This window comes from Dysidea avara, chromosome 15, assembly GCF_963678975.1.
Source record: "Dysidea avara chromosome 15, odDysAvar1.4, whole genome shotgun sequence".
Classification (NCBI taxonomy): Eukaryota; Metazoa; Porifera; class Demospongiae; order Dictyoceratida; family Dysideidae; genus Dysidea; species Dysidea avara.
The window spans coordinates 6,380,656-6,405,961 of NC_089286.1; the positions used below are offsets into that span (position 1 = coordinate 6,380,656).

General features: G+C 35.9%; 2 protein-coding genes across 2 annotated transcripts in view; both read right to left on the reverse strand.

Moving 5' to 3' along the window:
- The window catches only part of LOC136245727 (sigma intracellular receptor 2-like), a 209,173-nt gene that overhangs the window by 82,230 nt on the left and 101,637 nt on the right, over positions 1-25,306 (reverse strand). The gene's annotated exons all lie outside the window — the stretch shown is intronic.
- The window catches only part of LOC136246050 (probable RNA polymerase II nuclear localization protein SLC7A6OS), a 50,719-nt gene continuing 43,764 nt past the window's right edge, over positions 18,352-25,306 (reverse strand). The window contains exons 6-8 of the mRNA XM_066037497.1: positions 19,117-19,217; positions 18,870-18,995; positions 18,352-18,614 (exon numbers count right to left, since the gene is read on the reverse strand). Of these exons, the coding sequence (XP_065893569.1) occupies positions 18,565-18,614; positions 18,870-18,995; positions 19,117-19,217 (277 nt within the window). The 3' untranslated portion in view covers positions 18,352-18,564. The remainder of the gene's footprint in view (positions 18,615-18,869; positions 18,996-19,116; positions 19,218-25,306) is intronic.

Genomic DNA, 25,306 nt, shown 5'->3' on the forward strand with positions numbered 1-25,306 from the left:
CAGCTGTAACATTTTTAGCTTGTTTCCTACATTTTATAGTATCAATCCCTACTTCCCTTCAAGTTTTAAATTTTGTTATATAATATCAAGTTTTAAATTATATCACTGCTGTGAGAAATTTTGCTGATATATACACCTGAAGCATGAGAGTCGTAGGACCAAGGATTAAGGGTGTCTAATTTACATCAGCAAAAGCCGATGTAGTCGTAGTATAAGTGATATACCATATACCCTAAATATTTTAAGGGGAAAAATTTTCGAGGTGGAACAATGTTAACTAATTTAAATTTTTTGTGGATTTGCAACCAATCCCATTTATAACACTATGTGGAGGTCTAAATATTTTAAAGGATAAAATTTTCATTCTTCGATGTTGCTCAATAAAACAAGTCAAATGTATTGCATCTTTGAACTGTTCAGACATCAAAGCTATAAGCAAACCACATTCCCATGATATTGCCCAGCAATATGTGAGTTAAATCCCAAGCAGCACTTTTGAATGCCCACATATATTACACTATGTTGATCATTGAAATAGTGTTGTTCCAGTTCTCAGTACTAGAACTAAAATAATTCCAGTTCCAGCAGTTTTTATTCCAGTTCCAGTTCTAGAACTAGACCTGGAACTGGAACAATAATGTTGCTTTCCTTAAGACTGGAACTGGAACTAGAACTATAATTTTGCCTTCCTCAAAACTGGAACTAAGAAATTTTATCAAGTACCGGAACTAATACTGGAACTGGAATTGGTCATAACCATGCAGTATTTGCCAATGAGATTTTATGCTCTTTACAAGACCAGAATTTTAGCTGCTGACAAAAATAGATGATGTAGTATATAACTTCACAAAAACTGTATGTATTACAACCATATATGCATGTGCTAAAACACTGCTCGAAACAACTGATCAGCTATAATATTATAAGAAAATGCCAAATATAATGCTGGCTCAGTCACATTGTTATGACTGGTTCAGTGTTTGATAATTAACTACAGGTCTTTTCATACCACCCTATATTGTAGTGTTATAGTTGTTTGTGTAATGATACTGATAACTACAGTATTAGCTACATACATGAAACAATTAAACCTGGCAAGACTAGCATATATAACTTAATATTGAGTGTCCATAATTTGTTACGGAAACTATAATTCTAAAGGTTATGGTTCCAGAACTGGAACTAGAACTGTAATTCTAAAGGTTATGGTTCCAGAACTGGAACCAGAACTGTAATTCTAAAGGTTATGGTTCCAGAGCTAGAACTGGAACTGTAATTTAAAGATTATGGTTCCAAAACTGGAACTATATAGAACTGTAATTATTAGGTGATACTGGAACAACACTACATTGAAACTTGTTCAATTTTCCAAGGCTTTCTATGGGAAGTGAGGCTAAAAGAATTGTTTGCAGACAGACAAATCCCATAAACAGTAACAAGAGAATTAATTGCATACACAGTTAGCATTAACTATACATAACACACAGTTTTGTTTTGTGAATGACAGTCTGGTATATGCTTATACTTACTTACCAGTGTAAATTTTTGTCAATTATAGACTACAACTATGTGTCTAACTTGTTAGAAAATGTCCTGCAACAAAGCAACAAATGTATTCGCCTACAAATTGAATTTTTGTGCTACAGCAAGTGAACAAACAGTGCATATTTTACTGTTGTGTATTTTATTCCTCCTTTAGGAAATTCATCTTTATTAGTAACAGGACAAGTATTGTCTTTACTGCTAAATGATATTGGAGTTTGTTACATGATAACACTGGTAAAGATGTCTCTTCTACATTAACTGCTGGAGCCTTTTTCATTCTGTGTGCCACAGTTGGACAACTGATATGTAGCCTGCATGACAACACTGGTGGAAATTATTGTTGTTGGAATAGTTGTGATGTGTACGGAACATTCTTATAAAATGTGGCTTTAAAGTACACATCAGTATAGTAGGTACACATCTGTAACAGTGTATGTAAATGTAGTATATAGTGATACCCTACCTTGTGATCACCTCTTAGTCGTCGTAAAATGATCAAGTGTGATATCAGGCGAGTCTGTATTGAAAAGAATTTTTACCATTTCTAAACGATGATAGTACCTGTCACAACAGATAGAAGGGTTAGTAGATCTATTCATTATAAGTAGTTTAGTGCTAACCACAGAGAAATAGGTGGTCCACATAGTAGTAGACCAATTGTATGTCAAAATGTGCATATGTGACTGAATTTTGGAAAATCACCCATATGGGTGCATTTGACACCTAAAATATTTAATGATCAATTCACAAACTATATAGCACAAATCTACTTGTTGATAGTTTTAAACCATTCTCAATACCTTAATTTAAATTACAAGAAAATTCTTCAAATATTTTCAAAACTGTGCCCTGCTCTTATTAGAAACCCACAAAACATGAAAATTCTAATTATTTCATGTGCACTCATATGGGTGATTTTCCAAAATTCAGTCACATATACTATATAAGTTTTGAATTTGAGAACCAAAGCCACTATAGTGACATTCAGAGCCAAAGGGTTAATTCTATTAAAACTTCACAACTATCTGCAAAGGCCAAAATGGCAAAAATCAACAGTGAGACAATAATAGGAGGTGTTTATTTGCTGCTTTAAAATTAGGCATGAGGCTATTATGCTCCAAAAATTGAGCATTATGCTTTTGAGCAGTGCTAAAAAAATCACCTATTATGCTTTTGAGAATTTCCCATTATTCCCAAAATTATGCCACCATGATTGGCTAATAATGTCAGTTTTTATTTTATTTTTTTATTATTAGCACTTTACAGTGACCAGCACTGAAGGTCTGACAGCAACATGTGCTGCAGCCTTAGGATTACCTAACCTACAAGGATTTAGACCTAGTGACTTGACTTTACTGACTGAATAAGGTGTAACAGAAAAGGGGCCAAAGTAAGGAAAAAAATCCCTCCAACCCCAGGATTCGAACTGCAGGTCACCCAATGTCTAGTCGGGGCCACACTCAGTCTTCCTCCAGGAGGGATGGATTTTCTTCCTTAAACCTAAAGTATTTATTGAGACCATTTTCATTGATGTTGATGTTTAAGCTTCAAGTCAGTAATGTTGATGATGATGTAATGAGGTTGATGTTTATTGCTGTATCAGACCATTTTCATTGATGTTTAAGCTTCAAGTAGTCTTGAATTCTTCAGCTGGTTGCTGTATTAGAGTATTTCATTTCAATGTGACTGCTTTATTAGAATAAATAATATTCGATGACTGCTCTATTAAAGTTTCTGACTGCTCTATTAGAGTATCTCGATCTTTTTTAACGGAATTGTGCAATCTGCAGATTTTCCTACTGTTAAAGCTTTATAATCACCTCAAAATGCTAGCATAATTCCTGATTCCCACGCATACCTATTGTGCCCGAAATTATGCCGGCATAATCGCCGCATCCCTATTCAAAATACAGCAACTAAGGCCACTCCTTTGTTTCCCATCCTCCTATATCGGGAAGTCCATTTGCATTATAAGATTGTTAACTTTTCAAATCATTATTTGTCTAGTAGCAAACAGCCAAACTGCCTAAAGCATTTTGAGCTTGTACCTTCATCTTTTAAGGCAGGAATAACACTAATGTGAACCTCTCTCATGCTATCATTATAAATACAGCTAGACCAACCAATAGGGGGTATGGTCATCATGATTGAGTAAATATATTGTTAAGAGGTGTGGTCTCCATGCTTGATCATTATGTAAGCTGGGTCCACAAACAACCAACAGCCCCAAAACATGTCATACCTTCATTTATATGTGCTGGTGTGCACATGTACAAGTGTTAACCTTTGGTTTCCCACCAATGGTTTTTGACTTTGAGATATTTATGTCTAGATGAATAGAGACAACTTCAATGACAACATACATTTTAATTGGATCAGTAACTTCTAAGCACACTTTAGAAATAAAAATTTCCTTGTAAGAATCTATAAGAGCAGGCCAACCATGATATATTTCTGCATCTATGTCACGGCACTATTTTTTATTGTAAAACCATCATACAGCTGCAGTAATCTTTTACCCTGAATTTTTCTGCTTGTACCTAAATGATGTAGCTACCCAGCAAAAAGAGTGTATCCGAATTGTATATTGTATACATTAATTTGACCATATTTTGTAACTTTAATTACATCTTATGCCAAATTATATCAATGACCATCCCATTGATACCACTATAGTGCATAATCTTTATGTAGATAAATGCTGCCAAAAATTGTATGATGATCAGTACCTGCAAGTATACCAGAGTTATAAGGCTATAAAGCAAGGAGTGTAATTGTTTGGTTAAAGGAATTTGTAATATTTGGGAAACCAAGGGTTAATTATTATGAAGGACTATTACAGTGTATGTCAATCAACAGTTTCTAGCTATAGCTACAAAATAATGTTACAAAAATAGTACAAAACAAAACAAAACAACACAATACAATTATTCAATCAATGTTACAATCAGGGTGAATAATCAAGCTGAATAAAGCTTGCCAATTATGGATTTCATATTTTTCAAATTTGAAATAGTCTACATTGTAATTCTTCATAATTTTATTAGTAGGGAATATATAATAGTATTATTATCAATTTTACATACACACATACACACGAGTACAATTCAGTAGTGCTGCAACTAATCTAATACTAAAATTTATGGGCATTAAGAGCTAAAGAATGCAATGCAACATTAATGTGTGATAATTATAATACCAATTAATTATTTCAGTCATAAACGCAATACTTTCCTTAATTCTAGTGTTGTAATTTTTGTGGTCTTTACTAGCATATGTTAGGATTGCTTGTTTGATGCATGGCAATGACTAAATTGTCACCAGATAACCAAAAGTAATGCTTCTATGGACCACCTAGGTTCATAAGTTCATAACATACATGAGCATAACGCAGTAGATAACCTGATGAGACAAACTAGTCTACTGAAACTAGTTGCATTGTGTTGACAAAATGCTAGTGAAACTGCAAAAATTACTTTACTAAACATAAAAATGAAAAGAGTAAAATTGTATAGATTTGAAAGCACTTGTTATGATTTATAAACCTAACACTGCTGTAATGAAACAGTAACTGCTTACCTATTTAAAGAAGGTTGTGTGTTTGTGTTTTTGTAGGAGGATCACTTCTAGCCTGCAATTAAGCAAACCATCATGGAAATTTTACGCTAAATAATATTGATATGATCAAGTTTCATCCTTCTGTGGTTGAAGTACGTGGTTTGAATATTTTACATATATCATCATGCATATCTGAAGTGCTAATAATGCACAGCACATATTCACTGTTACTACTTATGCTCACATGTTTAGCATATAGCACAAATTGTGTTGTATATCATGTGGTACCTGATGATCACTACCTGGCTACTAACAACAATACTTTACAACACTACCTTAATAACTCTGAGAAATATTTCACTTCTCATACTCAACTAGTATTCCTACCAGGTAAACATCACCTTCATACTGACCTGGTTGTACAACATGTTGTCAACTTGACAATTGAAGGAAAAGAAATGTATAACACAGCTGTTTATTGTACTACTCCAGCTCACATTAACATCAGTAATTCTGATGGTATAAACATCAGATATTTAGACATATACAAATGTGGATGCTATCAAATAGACTCACCATTTTCCTCATTGTACATTTTTAATTGTTCAGATATTTCAATTGATGATTCTCTTGTATTGTGTGACAAACAGTGTGGATTGGTGTTAGTTAATGTTGTAGGAGATACACATTTATTTAACATTGCATCCAGTCATTTACTGATAACTCATAACATGACAAGAGGTAACAGTACTATGAGAATAGTAAACTATAATCATATTAGACATTCCTCGGATAAATACAGAGCTGTAGAAATCCGCCTCTATGAACATTCACAACATATAAAGATTGATATATATCATGCAGTGCTGAACTTGGATAAAGCCATCAATATTTACTGTTCAACTTCCAAAGGAGTCAATAAAGTAACTATTGCAAGGATGAATGTAACTGGTATAATACTTGCAGAAGACTATGTTAGAATTACAATTATTAATGGCATTAGAGCACCCAATGATGATCTTAACATTGCTAATGTGGTCACATTTTATGAGTGCAAATTTTTCAACATAAATAGTGGCAATCACACAACTGGTCCAGGATTGTTTGTAATTACACATCACTACATTCATTTATTATTTCAACAAACCTCATTTTATCTGTTGAATTGCACTATTAATGACATAGACTTGACAGTAATATTAAGAACAAATATTAAAATGTTCACTGTTTTACATGAAAATAATCCATTATTAGTGGTAATAGAAAACACATCATTTTCAATGATAAAGAGCACGGATTCTGTACTGTGGCTGGAAGCCACAACTCTATGGATGAATGGAACAGTAATTTTCAAAGGCATAATCACCAATCATGCAATAATATATGCAGTTCGTAGTTCAATTGAATTATTTGGTGACATTACATTTTTATTAAACAAAGCAAAATATTGCTTTGTGACTGATGTGATTTATGTAGTGAAATACACTAAATTGAATATTACAGCAAATAGATGCTCAGTGTTGTTTTTCAATAATCATGTGACAAATGGCATTGTCTGTTTATTTCAATATTATAAGGATCAGCCAGGAATCATGGGCACTAATTATGAGCCATCATTTCAAAACTACTCAATTGTGCTACAAGATAACATTGGTGATACAGTGTCCAATAGAAGATATACAACTTCACACTGTGATTGGATTATCCACCCTTCCATAATTTTTGCACAACTAGATCCTTTTGTAGTAAATCAACATATTGTACGTTATGTCAACAACACCATGTCACTCAGGAGTACTGTACCTAATACAGTTTGCTATTGTACGGATGACCAACACTTCAACTGTTCCATTGATGAACTGGGACCAGTTTATCCTGGACAAACACTAGTAATTAGGTTAACGTTAAATGGTAGCGCATCTTTGAGTGGTGCACAGACAAGAATCGCTGATAACTTTGTTAGAGCGTGCAACAGTCATAGCATTAAAAGCATATTTCTGCTATCTCCAAACACTTGCACAGAGATAAGGTACAACATACTAAATAAGAATGGTGGTAGTTGTAATGTATATTTCAAAGGACAATCAGCATCAATACAAATGGATAAAACATTTGATATAACACTTGGTAGGAAATTTATTGATGCATATCGTATAAAAATTTCCTTATGTCCACTAGGATTTGCATTAAATAAAATGTTACAATTATGTCAGTGTGATCCTGTTCTAAAGATATCTAAAATTTCAGCAGACAGCTGCAACATAGATACTCTAACAATCCCACGTCCAGCTAATAGTTGGATTACAGGCAAAACAAATGTAGACAACAGCCATACTTATCAAGTGTCTACACGTTGTCCATTTGACTATTGTCTACCTCACTCCTCACACCTCAACCTCTCCAATCCTGACTCTCAGTGCCAGTTTAACAGGACTGGTGTGTTGTGTGGAAGATGTAAAGAAGGTCTCAGTACTGTACTTGGTACTTCTCAGTGTAGACAATGTTCCAATTTCTATCTGTTTCTTCTGTTATTCTTTATCCTTGCAGGAATGGCTTTTATTGTATTTCTTTTCACATCCAACTTCACCGTTGCTGATGGAAGCATAAATGGACTAATATTCTATGCTAACATTGTGAGTATTAATGGTCCTGTGTTCTTCCCCAGTTATGAACCAACTAAATATGTCTATGTACTAACTTCATTTCTTAACCTTGATTTGGGTATTGAAGTGTGTTTTTACAATGGTATGGATAACTATACTAAAATGTGGCTACAACTGATATTTCCCATCTACCTCATCTTCATTGCTACATTACTCATCATAACAAGTCGATACTCTACTAGAATACAGAGGCTCACTGCACACAGAGCACTACCAGTTCTTGCTACACTATTCCTATTGTCCTATACTAAGATATTACGTACTGTATCCAGTGTCTTGTTCTCTTATTCCACAATAACTAGTCTTCCCAGTAAAAACACTACACTGGTGTGGTCAGTTGATACAGAAGTTCAACTGTTTGGACTGAAGTTCATTGTTCTTTTCATTGTGTGTCTTGTTCTATTCCTGATACTATTACCATTCAATACAGTCCTAATATTTACAAGGACACTATCACAATTCAAATGTATAAATCGCTTTAAGCCACTACTGGATGCTTATCAAGGTCCGTATAAGGACAGATTCTATTATTGGACTGGTTTACAACTACTGTTAAGAGCAGTATTTTATGGAATATCAGCTCTTGATAGGAACACTAATATGATGATAGGTATTCTTATACTTGGAGTAGTGGAGTGTGTACATGGAATGTTTGGTCCCTACAAAAGTAAGGTGAACAATCGTTCGGAGCTTTTGCTAATCTTTAACCTCCATGCACTTTTTGTTGCTTCATGGTATACAACTACAAACTCCATTGCAGTTAACACACTAGTTATTGTAGCAATTGTGTACTTTTTTATGTTCACATGTTATCACATAAAACTATACAGAAAAGTTATTGATATTCCAATCTTTGTCACCTTGTCCACAAAGTTAAAGTTAGAAAAGTGTTTCAGATACATGCAATCACAACAACTTATAAACCAAACAAATATAGAATTGTGTACTCCAGCACCAGAAGTTGCATACAATTATAAGGAATTCCGAGAGCCTTTGATTGGACAAGATAAATAAACTAATAGTCTTTTATATTTGTGTTTGTGTGTATATAATATTATTGTGTTTGCGTATATACCAGCTGTAATTGCATATAAATTTTAGTAGCTTTAAATACCAATTTGCTGTATCATATATGCAGTAATTGTGTAGACTACACAAAACTACAGTTTAGCTATTATGTATATATGTATACGCAGTCAGCAAATACGTAGTTTAGGCCACAGCTACCTATTTGAAAATTAAATTTTTGCTCAGATTTTTTATAGCAAATGAGTTAGTTGGTAGGCAAAAACAAAAGAAGGCAGTTAGTTCAGACATGTCTGAGTTCTGGTCACAAGCCATACATTTCAAAAATATATCAGTAGGTTAAATTTTAAAAAAATTTACTGCACTGTCTGCAGACATGTCAAATACCTTCTAGTTACAAGACACATAGCTATGGATTATAGCTAGTAGCTACATGTTATCAGGAGTGGATCCAGGTGGGTTTTAGAGGTTTCCAGAAACTAGTGAGTATATTCAGGCAATAAAATTGATTTGCAAGATATCTAAGGTTCAGATCGAAGCATCTAATAGAGCAGTCAACTACATTCTTAATTGAGAGCATAAAAAACAAACACGTGTAGTTATCCTGCCAATATTTTACATGGCAATGATTGATTGACCCAATTTTGCATTATTGCAATTAGGAATTTTATTTTGTAATTGTTGCAAAATGATCAGGATACTCTCTTAGAATGGTCAGTTAGTAAAATTATCTCAAAAGGTAATGTTGGCCTGTTAAAACCAGTGTCCTCCACCCCACAGCAAATAAAATCTATGATAACCATTTAGTGCCATGGACTATATGCATGTACAAGGGCAGCTCCAGGAATTTTGGTGACAGGTTTCCAGATTTTCTGTTGTACGCATACTTTAATCTTGGCGGATCTGGGGCATGCTCCCACAGAAAATTATATATTCTATGATTAAATCTGGTAACAATTTTCACCAAAAAATCTTTAAAGCTGACATTTTAAACATGATTATTATAAGTTAGGAACTAGGTTGCTTATACTTGTTTCGGCTCAATCTGCTGGCTGTTTATCAAGGTCCAGATACTATTATTGGACTGGTTTACAATTACTGTTAAGGGCAGTATCATGAACCACGATGGTGGGTTCATAATAGCGATTGCCAATTTTTTTTTTGCAAAAACTCTAATAGAATGTACACCCTTAAAAAGAAAACAACCTACTCTGGTGGTTCTTTGCAATAATTACAGGTCCACTAGTAAGTATCAAGTGAAAAGGAAACAGTATGTGTATTTCAGATCAAAACTGAAATTTGCCATTTTGTTCATATTATTATTCTTATAGTATTATACTTACTGAGTCCTTCCATGTGTCCATGACCTATTAATAAGCCTGTATTTCACAAATTGCCAACCACCTATACACCTTGAAAATTTTCAAAGTTCTCTTTGCCATTACACCATTGGTAACAGTTTCGTACACTAAAGAAGCCATATAACAATGAAATTACAGTATTCCATTGTGCGAGCTCTTTGGGGCTTGTTGTTGTTGAAGTGTTAGTCAAGACTGAACTAAACAGTACTCAAGGCTGTAGCAGCACTTCTTACACTTAGAAGATCATGCATAACGTCTCTGCATGATAAGCATACTTCTTCCTGTAATGAGCGACCATACAAGCACTCTCTCACAAAGACATAACGAAGTGATAGCACTGATACCAGAAATTATTCATTGTTATGAATATAGTTTCTACAAACCATTTTCTTTCCACGCAAAGCCTAAGTCAGTATTAGTGAGTGCCATAATTGTCTGACCACATTGTGTAAACATCATGGCTTGTAGGCTTGTGCCAATTATGCCAGCATAATTTTTAGCATAATAGGCTGGCAAAAGCATCAAGCATTATGCCAGCATAATAGGATGATTTTCAAGAATTTTGCGCTATGCGTCTGCCAAAAATACTGCACAACATGAACATACTGCACATTATTACTGAATTTCATATCAACAAACCTTGCATTGTTATTATTTTACTATTTCTTGACTGGTTATTCGCATTTTATGGTAATAAGATTGAGATACTCTAATAGAGCAGTCACTTACTTTAGTCAGCAAATGCAGATATACTCTAATAAAACAGTCAGTTCTCAAGCATAATCATGATTTTAAGAGCATAATTTTGAGCATAATAGGCTGGATTTTTGAGCACTGCTCTAAAGCATAATAGGCAATTTTCAAAGCATATTTGGCTCAAGTCTAGCTTCATGCTGCTGATAACCCATGGTCTACAATAGACATTGCAGCTACAGTAAACCTCTCTAATCCAACACTCAATGGGAGCAATAAATTTTGCTGGATTAAGGAGGTTGTTGGATTATCAAGTCACCTCTGTAATCCGACATTGTACAATGTCTAGAATTATGTCGGATTATGCAGTAAATTACAGGTAAAATGGACCACACAATGTTATTAATTTTAGAATTTGCAAGTATAACAGCTTTTTTCTATTACTGTCAACCAATTAACTACTTTGGTTGCTTAAAAGTTATTTTCTGTGATTGATTTTAATGCTGCTATTATTCTTTGTCGGATTACAAAGGTTGAAAACAATATATTTCCAAGTCTAGGGAATCAAATTTTGTGTCGGATTGCAGAGTACAGAGGTTGTTTTCTATACAAAAGTGTTGGTAAATGACATTTTGGTTGGATTAGAGAGGATTCTGGATTACGCAGGTGTCAGATTAGAGAGGTTCTACTGTACTGTTATAGACAGTATCTCATTTTGCTGTTGTGAATGGTGTGTGTGCAAACAGTTACAGTCTACAGACTAGTTGTATATCAATGGCGGATGCAGTGTAGAGCATTTGGCGAAAACGCCCAACCCCTTCCCTTCTACTTCTTTTGATACTAAACCATATCAGGCTATATAATTCTTGAAAATATACATATTGTTACCATTTATTGCACCAAAGTCAAAGCAGCTGTCAGACTGTCACCCAGTACTTCATGCATATTGATTATTGTATTGCTGGTGTTTACGACATCGTAACCTTTTAAAACAGCTTTTGAGACTTCACAACCATCTGCAAAAGTCAAAATGGTAAAAAATCAACGTGAGGCACTACTAAGATGTAATTATTTGCTGCTTCAAAAATCAGGAGAATCTACTCTCCCCAACCAGCTTGCTTGTGCCCCTCCCCTTTCCAGCTCCTGGAATCCGGCCCTGTATATAATGTGATATATGAAATAATTTATTTGTGGATACCACATATTGTTTGTGGGAAGCCATAATATGCATTCATACATGTCTACAACATAGATTTCTTCACTGTGGTATATGCAAATGGATGCAATACTAACATGAACAACAAACTCTGCACAAACTACATTACGTATCTCTTCTGACATTATTATCATCCAAAACTGCCAAGCTGTAAAAAAAGAGTGCGGCCCCCAAAAAGGCTATAGTGAAAAAGATGTGAAATCCAAGGTGGTGGCCAAGAAATGGCTGTAATGGTAGATTAATGAAAATTTTAATAACAGCAATTCAGGTGAATTTGGTTCCGCTTATTAGATATCACTTCTTTTTGTAATTGCATATCCCAAAGCCGACCTATTGCCAACTTTTGATACTTATATTTTTGATTTGTACTAGTAATAGCATGGGTAGCAGTGAAATTTGGGATAAATACCACGAGTGTTGTATTGGAAATGGGGATAAATTTCACGAGGCCAAGCCGAGTGAAATTTACCATTTCCAATACAACAAGAGTGGTATTTATCCCAAATTTCACTGCTATACCCATGCTATTCCCAGTTAATACCATACTCGCTGCATATACGCATGCTGTGCATTAGCGTTGCTATACGCAATTTGTCACTATGTACTAAACACGCGTAAGCACTAATTGGTGCTACATTGTTAACACAAATTCTAGCCAATGAAATTGCAATTACAGCCTTTTCACTGCTACCAGTGAAATACGGGATAAATTTCACTGCTATTATTGAGACTTTTGTATGGGCAGTGAAACAGGTATGGTATTATATCAGTAATTATACAAATTATATACATATATCCAATTATTCCCTACATGATAACTTGTTTACAGCTGATCTTCTATTATATACATATATCCAATTATTCCCTACATGATAACTTGTTTGCAGCTGATCTTCTACTTGGTGACTTGAAATGTAGCTGAACTCTCTACAGGGTGATTTGCTTGTAGCTAAACTCTCTACAGGATTCTCTCTACAGGGTAATTAATTTGTTTCTATTTGAACTCTCTATAGGGTTATCTATTTGTAGTTGAACTCTCTACAGGGTGGGAGAATTGTTTGTAACATAACTCTCTACAGGGTGATTTGTTTGTAGCTGAACTCTCTACAAGGTGATTTGTTTCAAGCTGGTCTCTCTTCAGGGTGACTTGTTTCAAGCTGTTCTCTCTACACGGTGACTTGTTTCTAGCTGATCTCTACAGGGCAACTTGTTTGTAGCTGAATTCTCTACTGGGTGTTTCTAGCTGATCTCTCTATAGGGTAAATTGTTTCTTGCCAAACTCTCTAGGTGGGTTCTTTGTAGCTGAACTCACAACAAGGTGACTTCTTCTAGCTGATCTCTCTACAGGGTGACCTGACCTCTCTACAGGGTGACTTGTATCTAGCTGAACTCTCTACATGGTGATCTGTTTGTAGCTGAAATCTCTACAGGGTGATTTGTTTGCAGCTGAATTCTCTACAGGGTGACTTGTTTCTATAGCTGATCTCTCTACAGCGTGACTTGTTTCTAGCTGAACTCTCTACAGGGTGACTTGTTTCCACCTGATCTCTCTACAGGGTGATTTGTTTCGAGCTGATCTCTCTGAAGGGTGTAGCTGATTTCTCTAAAGGGTGTAGCTGATCTCTCTACGGGGTTACTTGTTTCTAGCTGATCTCTCTACAGGGTGACTTGAAATGTAATTGAACTCTAGATCTTGGCAGGGTAACTTGTTTCTAGCTGATCTCTCTCTACAGGGTGATGTGTTTCTATATAACTGATCTCTCTACTGAGAAATTTGTTTGTAGTTGAACTCTCCATAGGGTGACTTATTTCTGGCTGAATATTCTACAAAATGTAGCTGAACTCTCTATAGAGTGACTTGTTTCTAGTTGAACTCTCTACAGGGTGATTTGATTCTAGCTGATCTCTCTATAACGTGCACGTGAATTGTTCTACAGTATATATGTACAGGTTGAGCTGGATCCTGATCCTGAAAAAAAAAAACAGCTAAAAATTGAAAGTGAGTTTTTTCTCAATAGAGTTAACATTTCAGCCAACTAGATGATACCTGGTGACAGCAAAGGTGTCAACCACAGACATGCCCATTTTGGCTCCATTACAAGTTCAGGAAAGGATTGTTATGGATACTGTACTTTCATGGCTTCCCCACAGGAAATGTATGGTGAAAATTTTGATTGGCTGTAAATATTGCGTCAGACTTTTGAATAAAAAGATTTTGAATGGGTCAAGCAGTGCTACAAATGAGCCAAATTTCAAAATCGTGTGTAATTGCATCCGAGAGTTATCAAACGTTTTTAAGGATCCAGCTCAATGCGTACATACTATAGCTGATTTCTCTACAGAGTGACTTCTGAACTCTCTACAGGGTGACTTGATGGGAGATTTGAAAGGTAGCTGATCTCTCTACACAGCTAGTGGCTGATCTCCCCTTCAGGGTGACTTGTTTCTAACTGATCTCTATATGGAGTGATGTATTTCAAGCTGATCTCTGACATCTTTCTAGCTGGAATCTCTACAGGGTGATTTGTTTCCACCTGATCTCTCTACAGGTTTGAGCTGATCTCTCTAAAGAGTGATTGAAATGTAGCTGATCTCTCTACAGGGTGACTTGAAATGTAGTTGAACTCTTTGCAGGGTAACTTGTTTCTTGCTGATCTCTCTACCGAGAGATTTGTTTGTACCTGAACTCCCACAGGGTGACTTGTTTCTAGCTGAACACTCTACAGGGTGACTTGAAATGTAGTTGAATTCTCTACAGGGTGATTTGTTTCTAACTGATCTCTCTACTGAGAATATTTTTTTGTAGCCGAACTCTCCAGAGGTTGACTTATTTGTTACTTATTTACTCTACAAAATGTAGCTGAACTCTCTATAGAGTGAATTATTTCTATATAGTTGAACTCTCTACAGGGTGACTTGAAATGTAGTTGAACTCTCTATATACAGGGTGATCTGATTTCCCTATGGGGTAATATGTTTCTAACTAAACTCTCTACAGGGTGACTTGATTTTAGGTGATCTCTCTACACAGTGACTTGTTTCTAGCTGAACTCTCTGCAGGATAATTTGTTTCTAGCTGATCTCTCTACTAAGAGAGCTGGACTCTCCACAGGGTAACTTGTTTCTAGCTGATCTCTCTACAGGGTGACTTAAAATGTAGTTGAACTCTTTGCAGCGTAACTTGTTTCTAGCTGATCTCTCTACTGTTTGCACCTGAACTCCCTACAGGGTGACTTGTTTCTAGCTGAACACTCTATAGGGTGACTTGAAATGTAGTTGAATTCTCTACAGGTTGACTTGCTTCTAGCTGAACTCTCTACAGGGTGATTTGTTTCTAGCTGATCTCTCTACAGTGGCTTGTTTCTAGCTGATCTATCTACACAGTGACTTGTTTGTAGCTGATCTCTCCACAGGGTGACTTGTTTCTAGCTATCTTTCTACAGAGTGACTTGTTTCTAGCTGAACTCTTGACACGGTGACTTGTTTCTAGCTGAACACTCTACAGGGTGACTTGTTTCTAGCTGATCTCTCTCTACAGGGTGACTTGAAATGTACTCTACAAGGTGAATTGATCAGGCTGATCTCTCTATAGGGTGCCTTGTTTCAAGCTGAACTCTCTACAGGGTGACATTTTGTAGTTGAGCTCTATACAGAGTGGCTTATAACAGTGTTAAATTTTCTACAAGACATAAATGACACTTTAATAGAGTAATTTACTTCTTAGCTGACTGCTCTATTAGGGTGACTGCTTCATTAGAGTACCTCGATCTCATACTTGCTACATGAAGTTATAATTCTGTGATTTCAAGTCTGAGTCTTCTAAACCACTGAAGGGCCTTTCTAAGATAATTAACCCTTTGTTACCAAAAAGCTACTTAAGTGGCTCTAAACGTATGCCTATTGAAATCCATCTATAGTGCCTTGATCCAGAGGCTACAGAGTTGAAACCACTGTCATTTTATTCAGGGGGCTCAGGCATTTCAAATGGCATATTGTGTGAAGCCAAGAAAAGCAGCCAGGGAAACCAACACCGCTTGGAATACACACAAGAAGTATAAAACACGTGTAGTGGTTACATTCCTATGAAAATCGGCCATAACTTCTGTCTCAGTGGTGGTACGCCATTGGAATAAAGATTAAAAAACTCATGTGCTGACTATTCGATTGATATACAGTATGACATCATCACACATAGCAACAAGATGGTGGCTTGGTTTTTATCTTCACGTGAAGAAGAAGAAACAGTCCAAGACAGGCCGAGTTCCTTCGCTTCGCAGCTCATGAGTTTGTTAGTTCTGTGTGTTACTGTGAAACCTTTTAGATACCTGAGTAGGGTAAAGAGGGGTCTTTTGAATGGTATGTATACTGTTGAGCGTTAATTGAAAGATGGCTTTCTCACACATTTCACACATAGGTCACACAAGCTGTTATTGTTTTGTCTCTTGCATTTTTTGTGGTTTCATAAAAATAATTCAGGTAACAATGGGATAATTATTAATTAATTAAATCCATATGTACACCGATTTTCAAATCAGAGCGGTTTTTCTGGTAGGCGTGGCAAATAATTGTTTTTTTTTATTAGCTAATCTCGATCACGTAATTGTTACACACTGTTGGTTTTCTTTACTGTATCTTCCTGGTCTTTAGCTCGATTTTTGAAGTTTGAGGTTCAACAGTTAACCTACCCACCTACCAAATTTCAGCTTCTTCCTAGCTGTGAGCGGTTTTCCCTGTAGGTGTAACAACATATATTGGTATTACTTTTCATGAACAATTGCTAATAACTCATTGACTGTTTATCGTATTCCACTTGGCACCAAGATGTGCCTTTATAACCTCCTTCTGTGTGCCAAATTCCAAGGCAATCGGATATGGCATTTGCATTTTATGGCAGTTTTTGTAAGCATGCGAAAAGAAGAAAAAATATAATAGGAAAAAAACTTGAAGAAACTAAGAGGGAAGTCTCACATCTTGGGAATGCTTGAGCAATTTTGCTTGAATTTGGTATGTGGACTACTGATGGTGGAGGGCATGTCCACAGCAAAAATAATTTCATTTTGTAAAGGAAGCATGGAGCTACGAATGCATGAAAATCGTGTTTTCTTTCTTCCTGTCAATATACTCACGGTGTTCAGTACTGGCTTCTTGGGCCGCATGACACACTACTGTGCATCTTAATACACTAAAGACTCTACTGTGAAAGTAGTTTTTGGTTGTGTAATCATATTTTTTTGATCTTTAATGGCTAGAGATGCTATCTTCTTTTGGGAGATCCTTACTATACAGTACTCCCATACAGTATGAAAATTCTAATGTGTAAGCACATACGTATATAGAATTAGATCAGCAAACAACAAAATACACAACACCCCAGCTACAGTTTACAAACAGTACCAAGTTACTCGATTTAAAGGGAAATGTAACATCATGAACTCTGACTGTTATTATTATTATATTATAAATACTGTAGATATAGTATGTAGCTGTTGTAATTTATATTCCTGTAATTGTGTTGTGTGCTTTAATTAGGACAGTGTGCTATAATTGGATTTGTTTTGTAGTTATACGTGTCATTTGAGTTATTAAATCCAACTATTACATAAATATAAGGGATTCATGGCTACTACTGAACTTAACTACCATTTCACACTAAACTATAAAAAACTTAATTCTAAAATAAATGCAGCTATGCACTGTATCCATGTAGCCACTATTGTGGCTAATGATGTTCATTGATTGATAGCTCATACATGGACAGTTGTGCTCACAGACTTGCAATTTAGATATTTGGAATGCTGACATCGTACACAATAAAATAGATGGTTAATTTTAGTGGTTCTTTCCTACGCTGCATACAACAGTTTAAACACAGGGTGTACATTTACAGATGAACTTATCCTGGGGTTTGTGAACTTTGTAGATTATAGTTGTCTGGAAGGTTTATGAATTGACACAGTCCACTGTGGCACTGTTCAAGAGTGGAGCCTAAGCTACTAGTGATTCTTGTTGGTTCAGGACAGATTGTTTTACTGAACTCTGGTAAAGAAGACAGTGAAAACAAGTAAGGAAACAGTACTAACTGTTTTACTGTTTATGTCTGTGAGCATATCATAGTGTAGTTGCCAAAACAGTTGTTACGTATATTATTATGAATTTTCCATAAGTATTTTTATATTGCCACTATAGTGGCTTGTGTGTCTGTAAGGGTTAATTTACTATATGCCAATACAATACTCAGACCAGATCATAATGGAGTAGGAACACAGTGACAAGACAAAACTAAAATGAATTTTAATATGTTATGCAATAATTATTGTTGTGATCCAAGAACACATCAGTACAATTTAAACACCTCAATATACTGTAGATATTATTTTATTCAGTGTAGACTACTAAAATATACAGTAACAATTTTAGAATCAATGCTTTTGCCAGTTAGGTCTGGTCAATAATGTAACGGCAGGCTGGGTATATCACTGTAGCTGCACATATAGCTGTTAGGTTAATCAAAGTTGTCATCATCACTGTCCTCTGAGTCATATTCAAATTTACCTACAACAACCAATATATTTGATTTGTATACACATGTAGATAGTTGGTAGCAACTGCAACAATGAATGTGTACAAGTCACTATACAAATTTCTTTGTGTACGTAATTCACTATAGATCATAATTTAGAAGTGGACATGCCCTGACAATTTAATTTGTGAGTAATGATAAACCAGAGTAGATTATAACCTTTTCACATAGGATAATAGCTGATGAAGTATTAATTGCACAGCTACACACACTACAATGTTTCTCACCAAAACAATATCTCCTGTCTGGAGTGTAGCGATTGTTTTCATCATCAGAATAAGGCACATACTCAGAAGATGACTCACTACGCCATTCCTCTTCATCTGGGTAATCATTACGCCAATTAGACTCGTCTATAACAAGTAAACATAACAATGGGCAAGTTCCCCAGTGTAGTGTGTCTGACTAGAATTACACCCAGGAATACGATTAGAAATTTTCATTAAAAGAAAGTGGCTGTGCTATAGAACTGACCATTTTCATCATCTTCATCATCACAAAAGAAATCTTCATCAGAGTCACCAATAATATCATGGACTAGCTCTGACCCATATGAAGTTATGGAGTCCCAGTTGCTAATATACCAATAATAAAACATTGATGAAATGTACAATAACTGAATATGTACCATGAAGCCACCTAACTCCAAAGGCAACTTTCAGGGTGCATATCATATAAACCCTGGCTGGCCATGGTATATTTAAGTTAAACCATGGCTGGCTTTGGTACAATTTACATGTACCATGGCCTTGGTATGGGAGCAGTACCCCCGATTTCTTTATATAAAACTCAATCCGAAATCGATTGTGGGGATTTATTATTGGTCACATGATGAAAGCCATGCGCCCGATTTTGCATCCTAAAGCACTCAGAAGGAAGCAATTTGTCACACTTGCCATCCTATGAGTTGAGAAATGTTGGTTAAAGATGAGAACTAGTGCTATAGCAGATTCACACGCGGTTCGCCGCATTTTTGAATATGGACCATGTCCACTTTCAAGTAACACGAGATAAACACCCTACAATGTAGTCTCGTGCCCAGCCGGGCTCGCGCTAATGCGCAAACACTGTCTGGTAACAATGTTCGAGTTTCTTGGGCCCGGAAGTGCGATCCAGCCAAAATATTGGCTGGTCAATCAGAATCGAGGAGTTGCATAATAGTTAGGTTGCTTAAAGCCAAATTTAAAACTAATGTGGACACAAGTGACAAAAGCACCAAACTTTCTCCACATGTGTAGTACAACCTTAGCTTTAATTTTTTGATAGGATCCACTTTATTCTAAAAAGGGCCTTTCCATAAAAGCATTCATAGTTATGTAGCTAAAGAATTTTCAAAATCGTCAAGCCATATAAGTGCTAGTTTTGCTCTATTTCATGCAAGAGAACATTATGTAGGGTTGAAGATTAAACCAAGAGCTGATAAACAGTAATATTACTCTCACAAGCTATATTTAATGCTGACAAGTAATTTTTTCATTCATACTGACTGTTACTGGATCTGCGAAAAGGTACCTTTTCCACACACAAAATTTGACCCATTTTTTGAATTTTGAAGCTTCATAACTTTTTGATCATGGCATATAATAGCCTGAAATTTTCCATGGGTGTAACTACAGTATCTGATTGAATTCTGGTACTAAGAGCAAGTTAATCAGTATAAGGAGTCAAGTGTTACATCATTTTGTTTGCTGGTATTTAAGATGTGTGCCTTTTCGCAAATCCGGTCACCTATAGTTTACAGTGTATACAGCTTGTATGATCCACAAACTGCATAGAGAAATTTCTCTATAGTTGCTCACTATGGAAATGAATATACACTGTAATATTTGCAGTAATTAGTTTGTGGTATATAAATGAATATCTCTTACATAATACGTTTTATTTTATTCATTTATTAAGGCTTTACAGCACAAGTGCTGAAGGTCTATAGGACACCTGGTCCTACAGCCTGTTCAAGCGTTAATCGGATGGCTGCAGGTTCAAGGCTGCCCAGGTCCAGCCATGGATTTTTCTCCCTTCTTCACCTTTTCAAACACACTTATGTAACAACTTTAAACAGGCTGTATGACCAGGTGTCCTACAGACCTTCAGTTGTGCTGTAAAACCTTAATAAATAAATAAATACTGGATGTCACATCTTATACAGAATTCATTTTATGCTTGTTTGCGAAGTAGCTATAGCTTGATAACTTACCAGCTTATACTACACCAGCTCTTGTTATTTAGTATGAAAATATGTGTTAGTGGTGCTACATGCATGATTTTGTGTTTATGCTGAAATCACATGCATGACCACAACAATAAGGTTATACATACCATTAACCCAGCAGTACAGCTGTATACCATGTAAGATAAAATTCCTTTACTCGAGTCTCAAGCTGAATTATTGCTAAAAATGCATATTTGTAGTAGTGGATATAATGCATAGGATTTCACCAGGTTTGTGAGAGCAAAGTGTGGTTTAAGTACAGTATAACCGTGGGATGCAGTCACCATGGATTTTTTTCATGAATTTCCAAACAGCTTTCATTATGCAATGGTAGAGTATAAATGACTAACTACATACAAGTAAATATAATTGCCTTGCTACCAGAGCTTGACTGGACATGCAGGTATGTATATATCAAATGCTATAGTTTTAAAGGTGTTTCAGACATATGATGCAATCTGATGAAGTATTGCAATTTTAAGATCAAATTGTAGCAGTGAAAAATTATTTTTAGTATTGCATGTTTACATTCACCATTGCCGTGAAACTTAGCAACCAAAGATTACACATAGTTAGCTTTGACATGCTAGGTTAGGATGTAAAGAACACTGAATTGCAATATTTCATCAATCAGTTAATCAAAAGTGTAGAATTTCAACTATGACATGTTTGGCACAATTGTATGCATACAATATTGGGTAAGATAGCTGTGCTGAAATCACATGCAAAGAAGAGTTCAACTAGCACAGTGGTCATGGTAATTTTATTACTGTGAAGCAGAACTTTATAGATGACTGTTCTAGCAGTATTATTCTTTCAAATTCCCAAATTCAATAAATCAGTCCTACAAATATAATTTTGACCATGCAGTACTGATTAGTTTTCAGAAGAGCTTATAGTTCTTTTCTTGCTGTTTTTATTTTTGTTATGGTACGCTTGTTGTATCATAAGTAAACAATTGATGAAATGTACTCTACTAGCTTCTCCTATTATAAGCAAGTACATGGGTAAATTTCTACACTCCTAGATCTGGGCCCCTACGCCAGAAATTGTACACTTCAGAGCGAGCTAATCTAAAGATTCCATCTGTCAAAGTACATACATGTTTGAGGAGAGTGCATATGCACTGCACAACACAGCACAGCGCAACACAGCCTAGAGGTACTTGTGGTGGTGGTCTGGTGGATTATTGCATGCGTTAAGTGATTGTGGTTCAAGTGAATGTAAAACGCAGAGTAGAGATGCGTTTAAGTCTGTGTTACAGGACTGCCCGACTGCTCTAATAGAGTAATTGTGAACAAAACACAAATAATAGACATGTGTTGATAAATATTTAAATTTAATGACATGATTTATAACTTAATGACATCCTTTATAATTTAGTGTCACTTGAAATACTCTAGGTTATTCTAAAGTTTCAAATTACTATTTAAAATGCCAAAATTGCAAAAATGCATATTTCCGAGCCTTGGATGGCTTCCCAGCGTGCATGCCTGAGGTGGATCCTATCAAAAATTTTAAGCTAATGTGGTAAGGAACTCACAGAAAAAAATTGGCACTTTTGTCAGTTGTGTCCACATTTTTTTGCTAAGCCACCTAACTATAATCGTTTTAAAACAGTGAAAAAACCATTCGAAAATGGCTAGGAATAAAGTAAAACTCAGAATAGGGCGTTTACTAGATGCGATCTCTTCATTCATTGTATTAGTAGAGGACGCGTTTCATTTTTGGTTAAACATCGAGTCACGATTCATAAGGTGAGATCGGAAAAACAACTTGACAAGAAACATCTTGGACAACCTAGGTGAGTAACTTGTGATAAAATGGCTTAAATAGTCTGCTTTTTCGTCTACTTCCAATACATTCATGCGATTATGCAACTTGTCGATTCTGATTGGCCAGCCAATATTTTGGCTGGATCGCACTTCCGGGCCCAAGAAACTCGAGCATTGTCACCAGACGGTGTTTGTGCATTAGCGCGAGCCCGGCTGGGCACGAGACTACCTACAATGAAGTTTATCCCCATAGATGTTTAGTAAATATTGTAAAAAGTCGGTAGAACGATGCAGCAGCTATAAAATACTTGTAAAATCGCCTCATTGAACTTTTCCGTGATACCCTTAGGACTTGCCCGTTCATATTAACAAATCTAGTCACAATGTTTGCTGCTACTGCTGACCCATAATCGAATTGTACAAGTTGGTCTATATAATAAATTCAGTGGTCAGTCTCGTATTGATTTGGGTGATTAAATGCTCGCGGGATCAGTCTTAGCCTGAAATTGGCATGGTACATATCAGTTGTATCACATGCCTGATATGTACACCCACGCTCTCGGGCCTGATGGCCCTTGAGCTTGGGTGTACATATCAGGCAAGTCACTTAATTCCAAAATGACATCACTCCTAAAATGGCTGCCTCTATTTGGGGGACTCTTAACCCTTTAAGGACAACAGAAATTTATACCCTGGAAACCTGCACATCTTATGAAAATAATGCATTTTATTATTTAACAAGTTTGCAGTGCTAGCAAAACTCCAGAAGTAGTAAAATCTAATAAAAATTATAGTGGAAAAATTGCCTATCAATAACAAACAGCACTATCTAACTTATAAGTGTGTAGATCATACCATTTTTGAGTAACAAGATAATCTTTTATGAATGGTGACGATCTTTCTTTTCGCAACACAGTTTTAAAAAAAATACTCCTCCATCTCTATTTAAAGCGCTTCACCCCGTGATCTCGTATACCAAAACATTTATTTCTAATTAAGGAACACTATGAATGTTGAATCATTAAAATTGGTTTTATCAGAGAGAAAGATATGAAGCGATTTCTGCTAGGTTGGTTTCGTTGTGTAAAACCAATATAGCATTAATTACAAGGCTATTTCTAACTAGCTTAGTTTCACATAACAAATTATCATTAGCTACATATCAACTAAATTGCCTACCAATGGCGAACAGTATGGCCTTATTTAAAGCCTGTAGCTTCAATTACTGTGAAGATATAGCTCTTTGTTTACTGCTTATACACTTGGACGTACATGTATGATGGTGGGCTTTCGCATAAGTTTATACAAGTACAACACTGGTCCCTAAAGGGTTAGCTAATGTATTATTAAGCATTGGGTCCTATGGATGATAAATGAAGATCGATTGTTTGTGAAATAAGGAAAACAATATCGAACAAAAACCAACAGGTACGGATATCAGGAAACAAAAGTAGTTGGCATGTGGTTACAAAATTTTCAGCTGGTTTTCTAAGTAGAATAGAATGAGCATTCCATATTAACTCCATACCTGGTCTTTTCACTTCAATACCATCTTCATTAATCGCAAAATATTTCATCAGAAATTTGTTGTCATAGGAAACAATACTTGACAATATAAGAGTAACCCAAATAGATATGTATTTAGCATGGCGTAATTTTGGAAAAGGCTTATTGAATACAGTATATTAAATGAAGTAGAGATCCAAGCAATAAAAAGCAGTGAAACAAGTGAACAATGTATTACAGCATAGCTCGGTGAGAAAATCCCTACATTGGTGTGTTATAATGGTAGTACAGCATAGCTTGGTGGGAATACATTGGCATGTTATAATAATGATTTTACTCAATGCCAAAGTAGGGATTTTCCTATGCTGCAATATCATCATTCATCCCTTGTTTCACTACTATTATCACTTGAATCCGTCCTTCATTTTATACTAGTTTGCTTGTTTTTTTTTGTTTGTTATAGCATACAGCTATGCACGTGTGACTGTTCTATTAGGGTAACTGCTGTATTAGAGTATCTCAAGTCAGCTTTTTCACCTACTACCTGGGGGTGTGTCACTGTCATATATTTTCACTGTTGAATATAACTAGAACAATAATAATGGGGTGTGTCATCGTGATCGATTGTTAATAGGTGTGGTCAATCAGTACTACTCAACCAAGGTCACATTTGGTCTTGAACCTATCGTGCTTTCATTGTGGCATAAAATGGTAGTTGTGCACTGCTTTGTTTGGCCTCCAGCCTTGCAACTGTGGTAAAGCAGGCAGGCAGGCAGGCAGGCAGGCAGGCAGGCAGGCAGGCAGGCAGGCAGGCAGGCAGGCAGGCAGGCAGGCAGGCAGGCAGGCAGGCAGGCAGGCAGGCAGGCAGGCAGGCAGGCAGGCAGGCAGGCAGGCAGGCAGGCAGGCAGGCAGGCAGGCAGGCAGGCAGGCAGGCAGGCAGGCAGACAGGCAGGCAAGCAGGCAGGCAGGCAAACGAAAATTCAAGTTCCAGTGACTTTCTTAAAATTCTATATTTGGCTGCCTGTAAGTGTTTTCTTGTCTTTAATGCTGTATTTGATTATTATTATTATTATTATACAGGAATTAAAAAAGGCAAAGCCTGTAAATCCTGATCCTATGTTACAATAAATCTATGCTAAACATAATGTCATTGTTCAAGTTGTCAAACAACTTC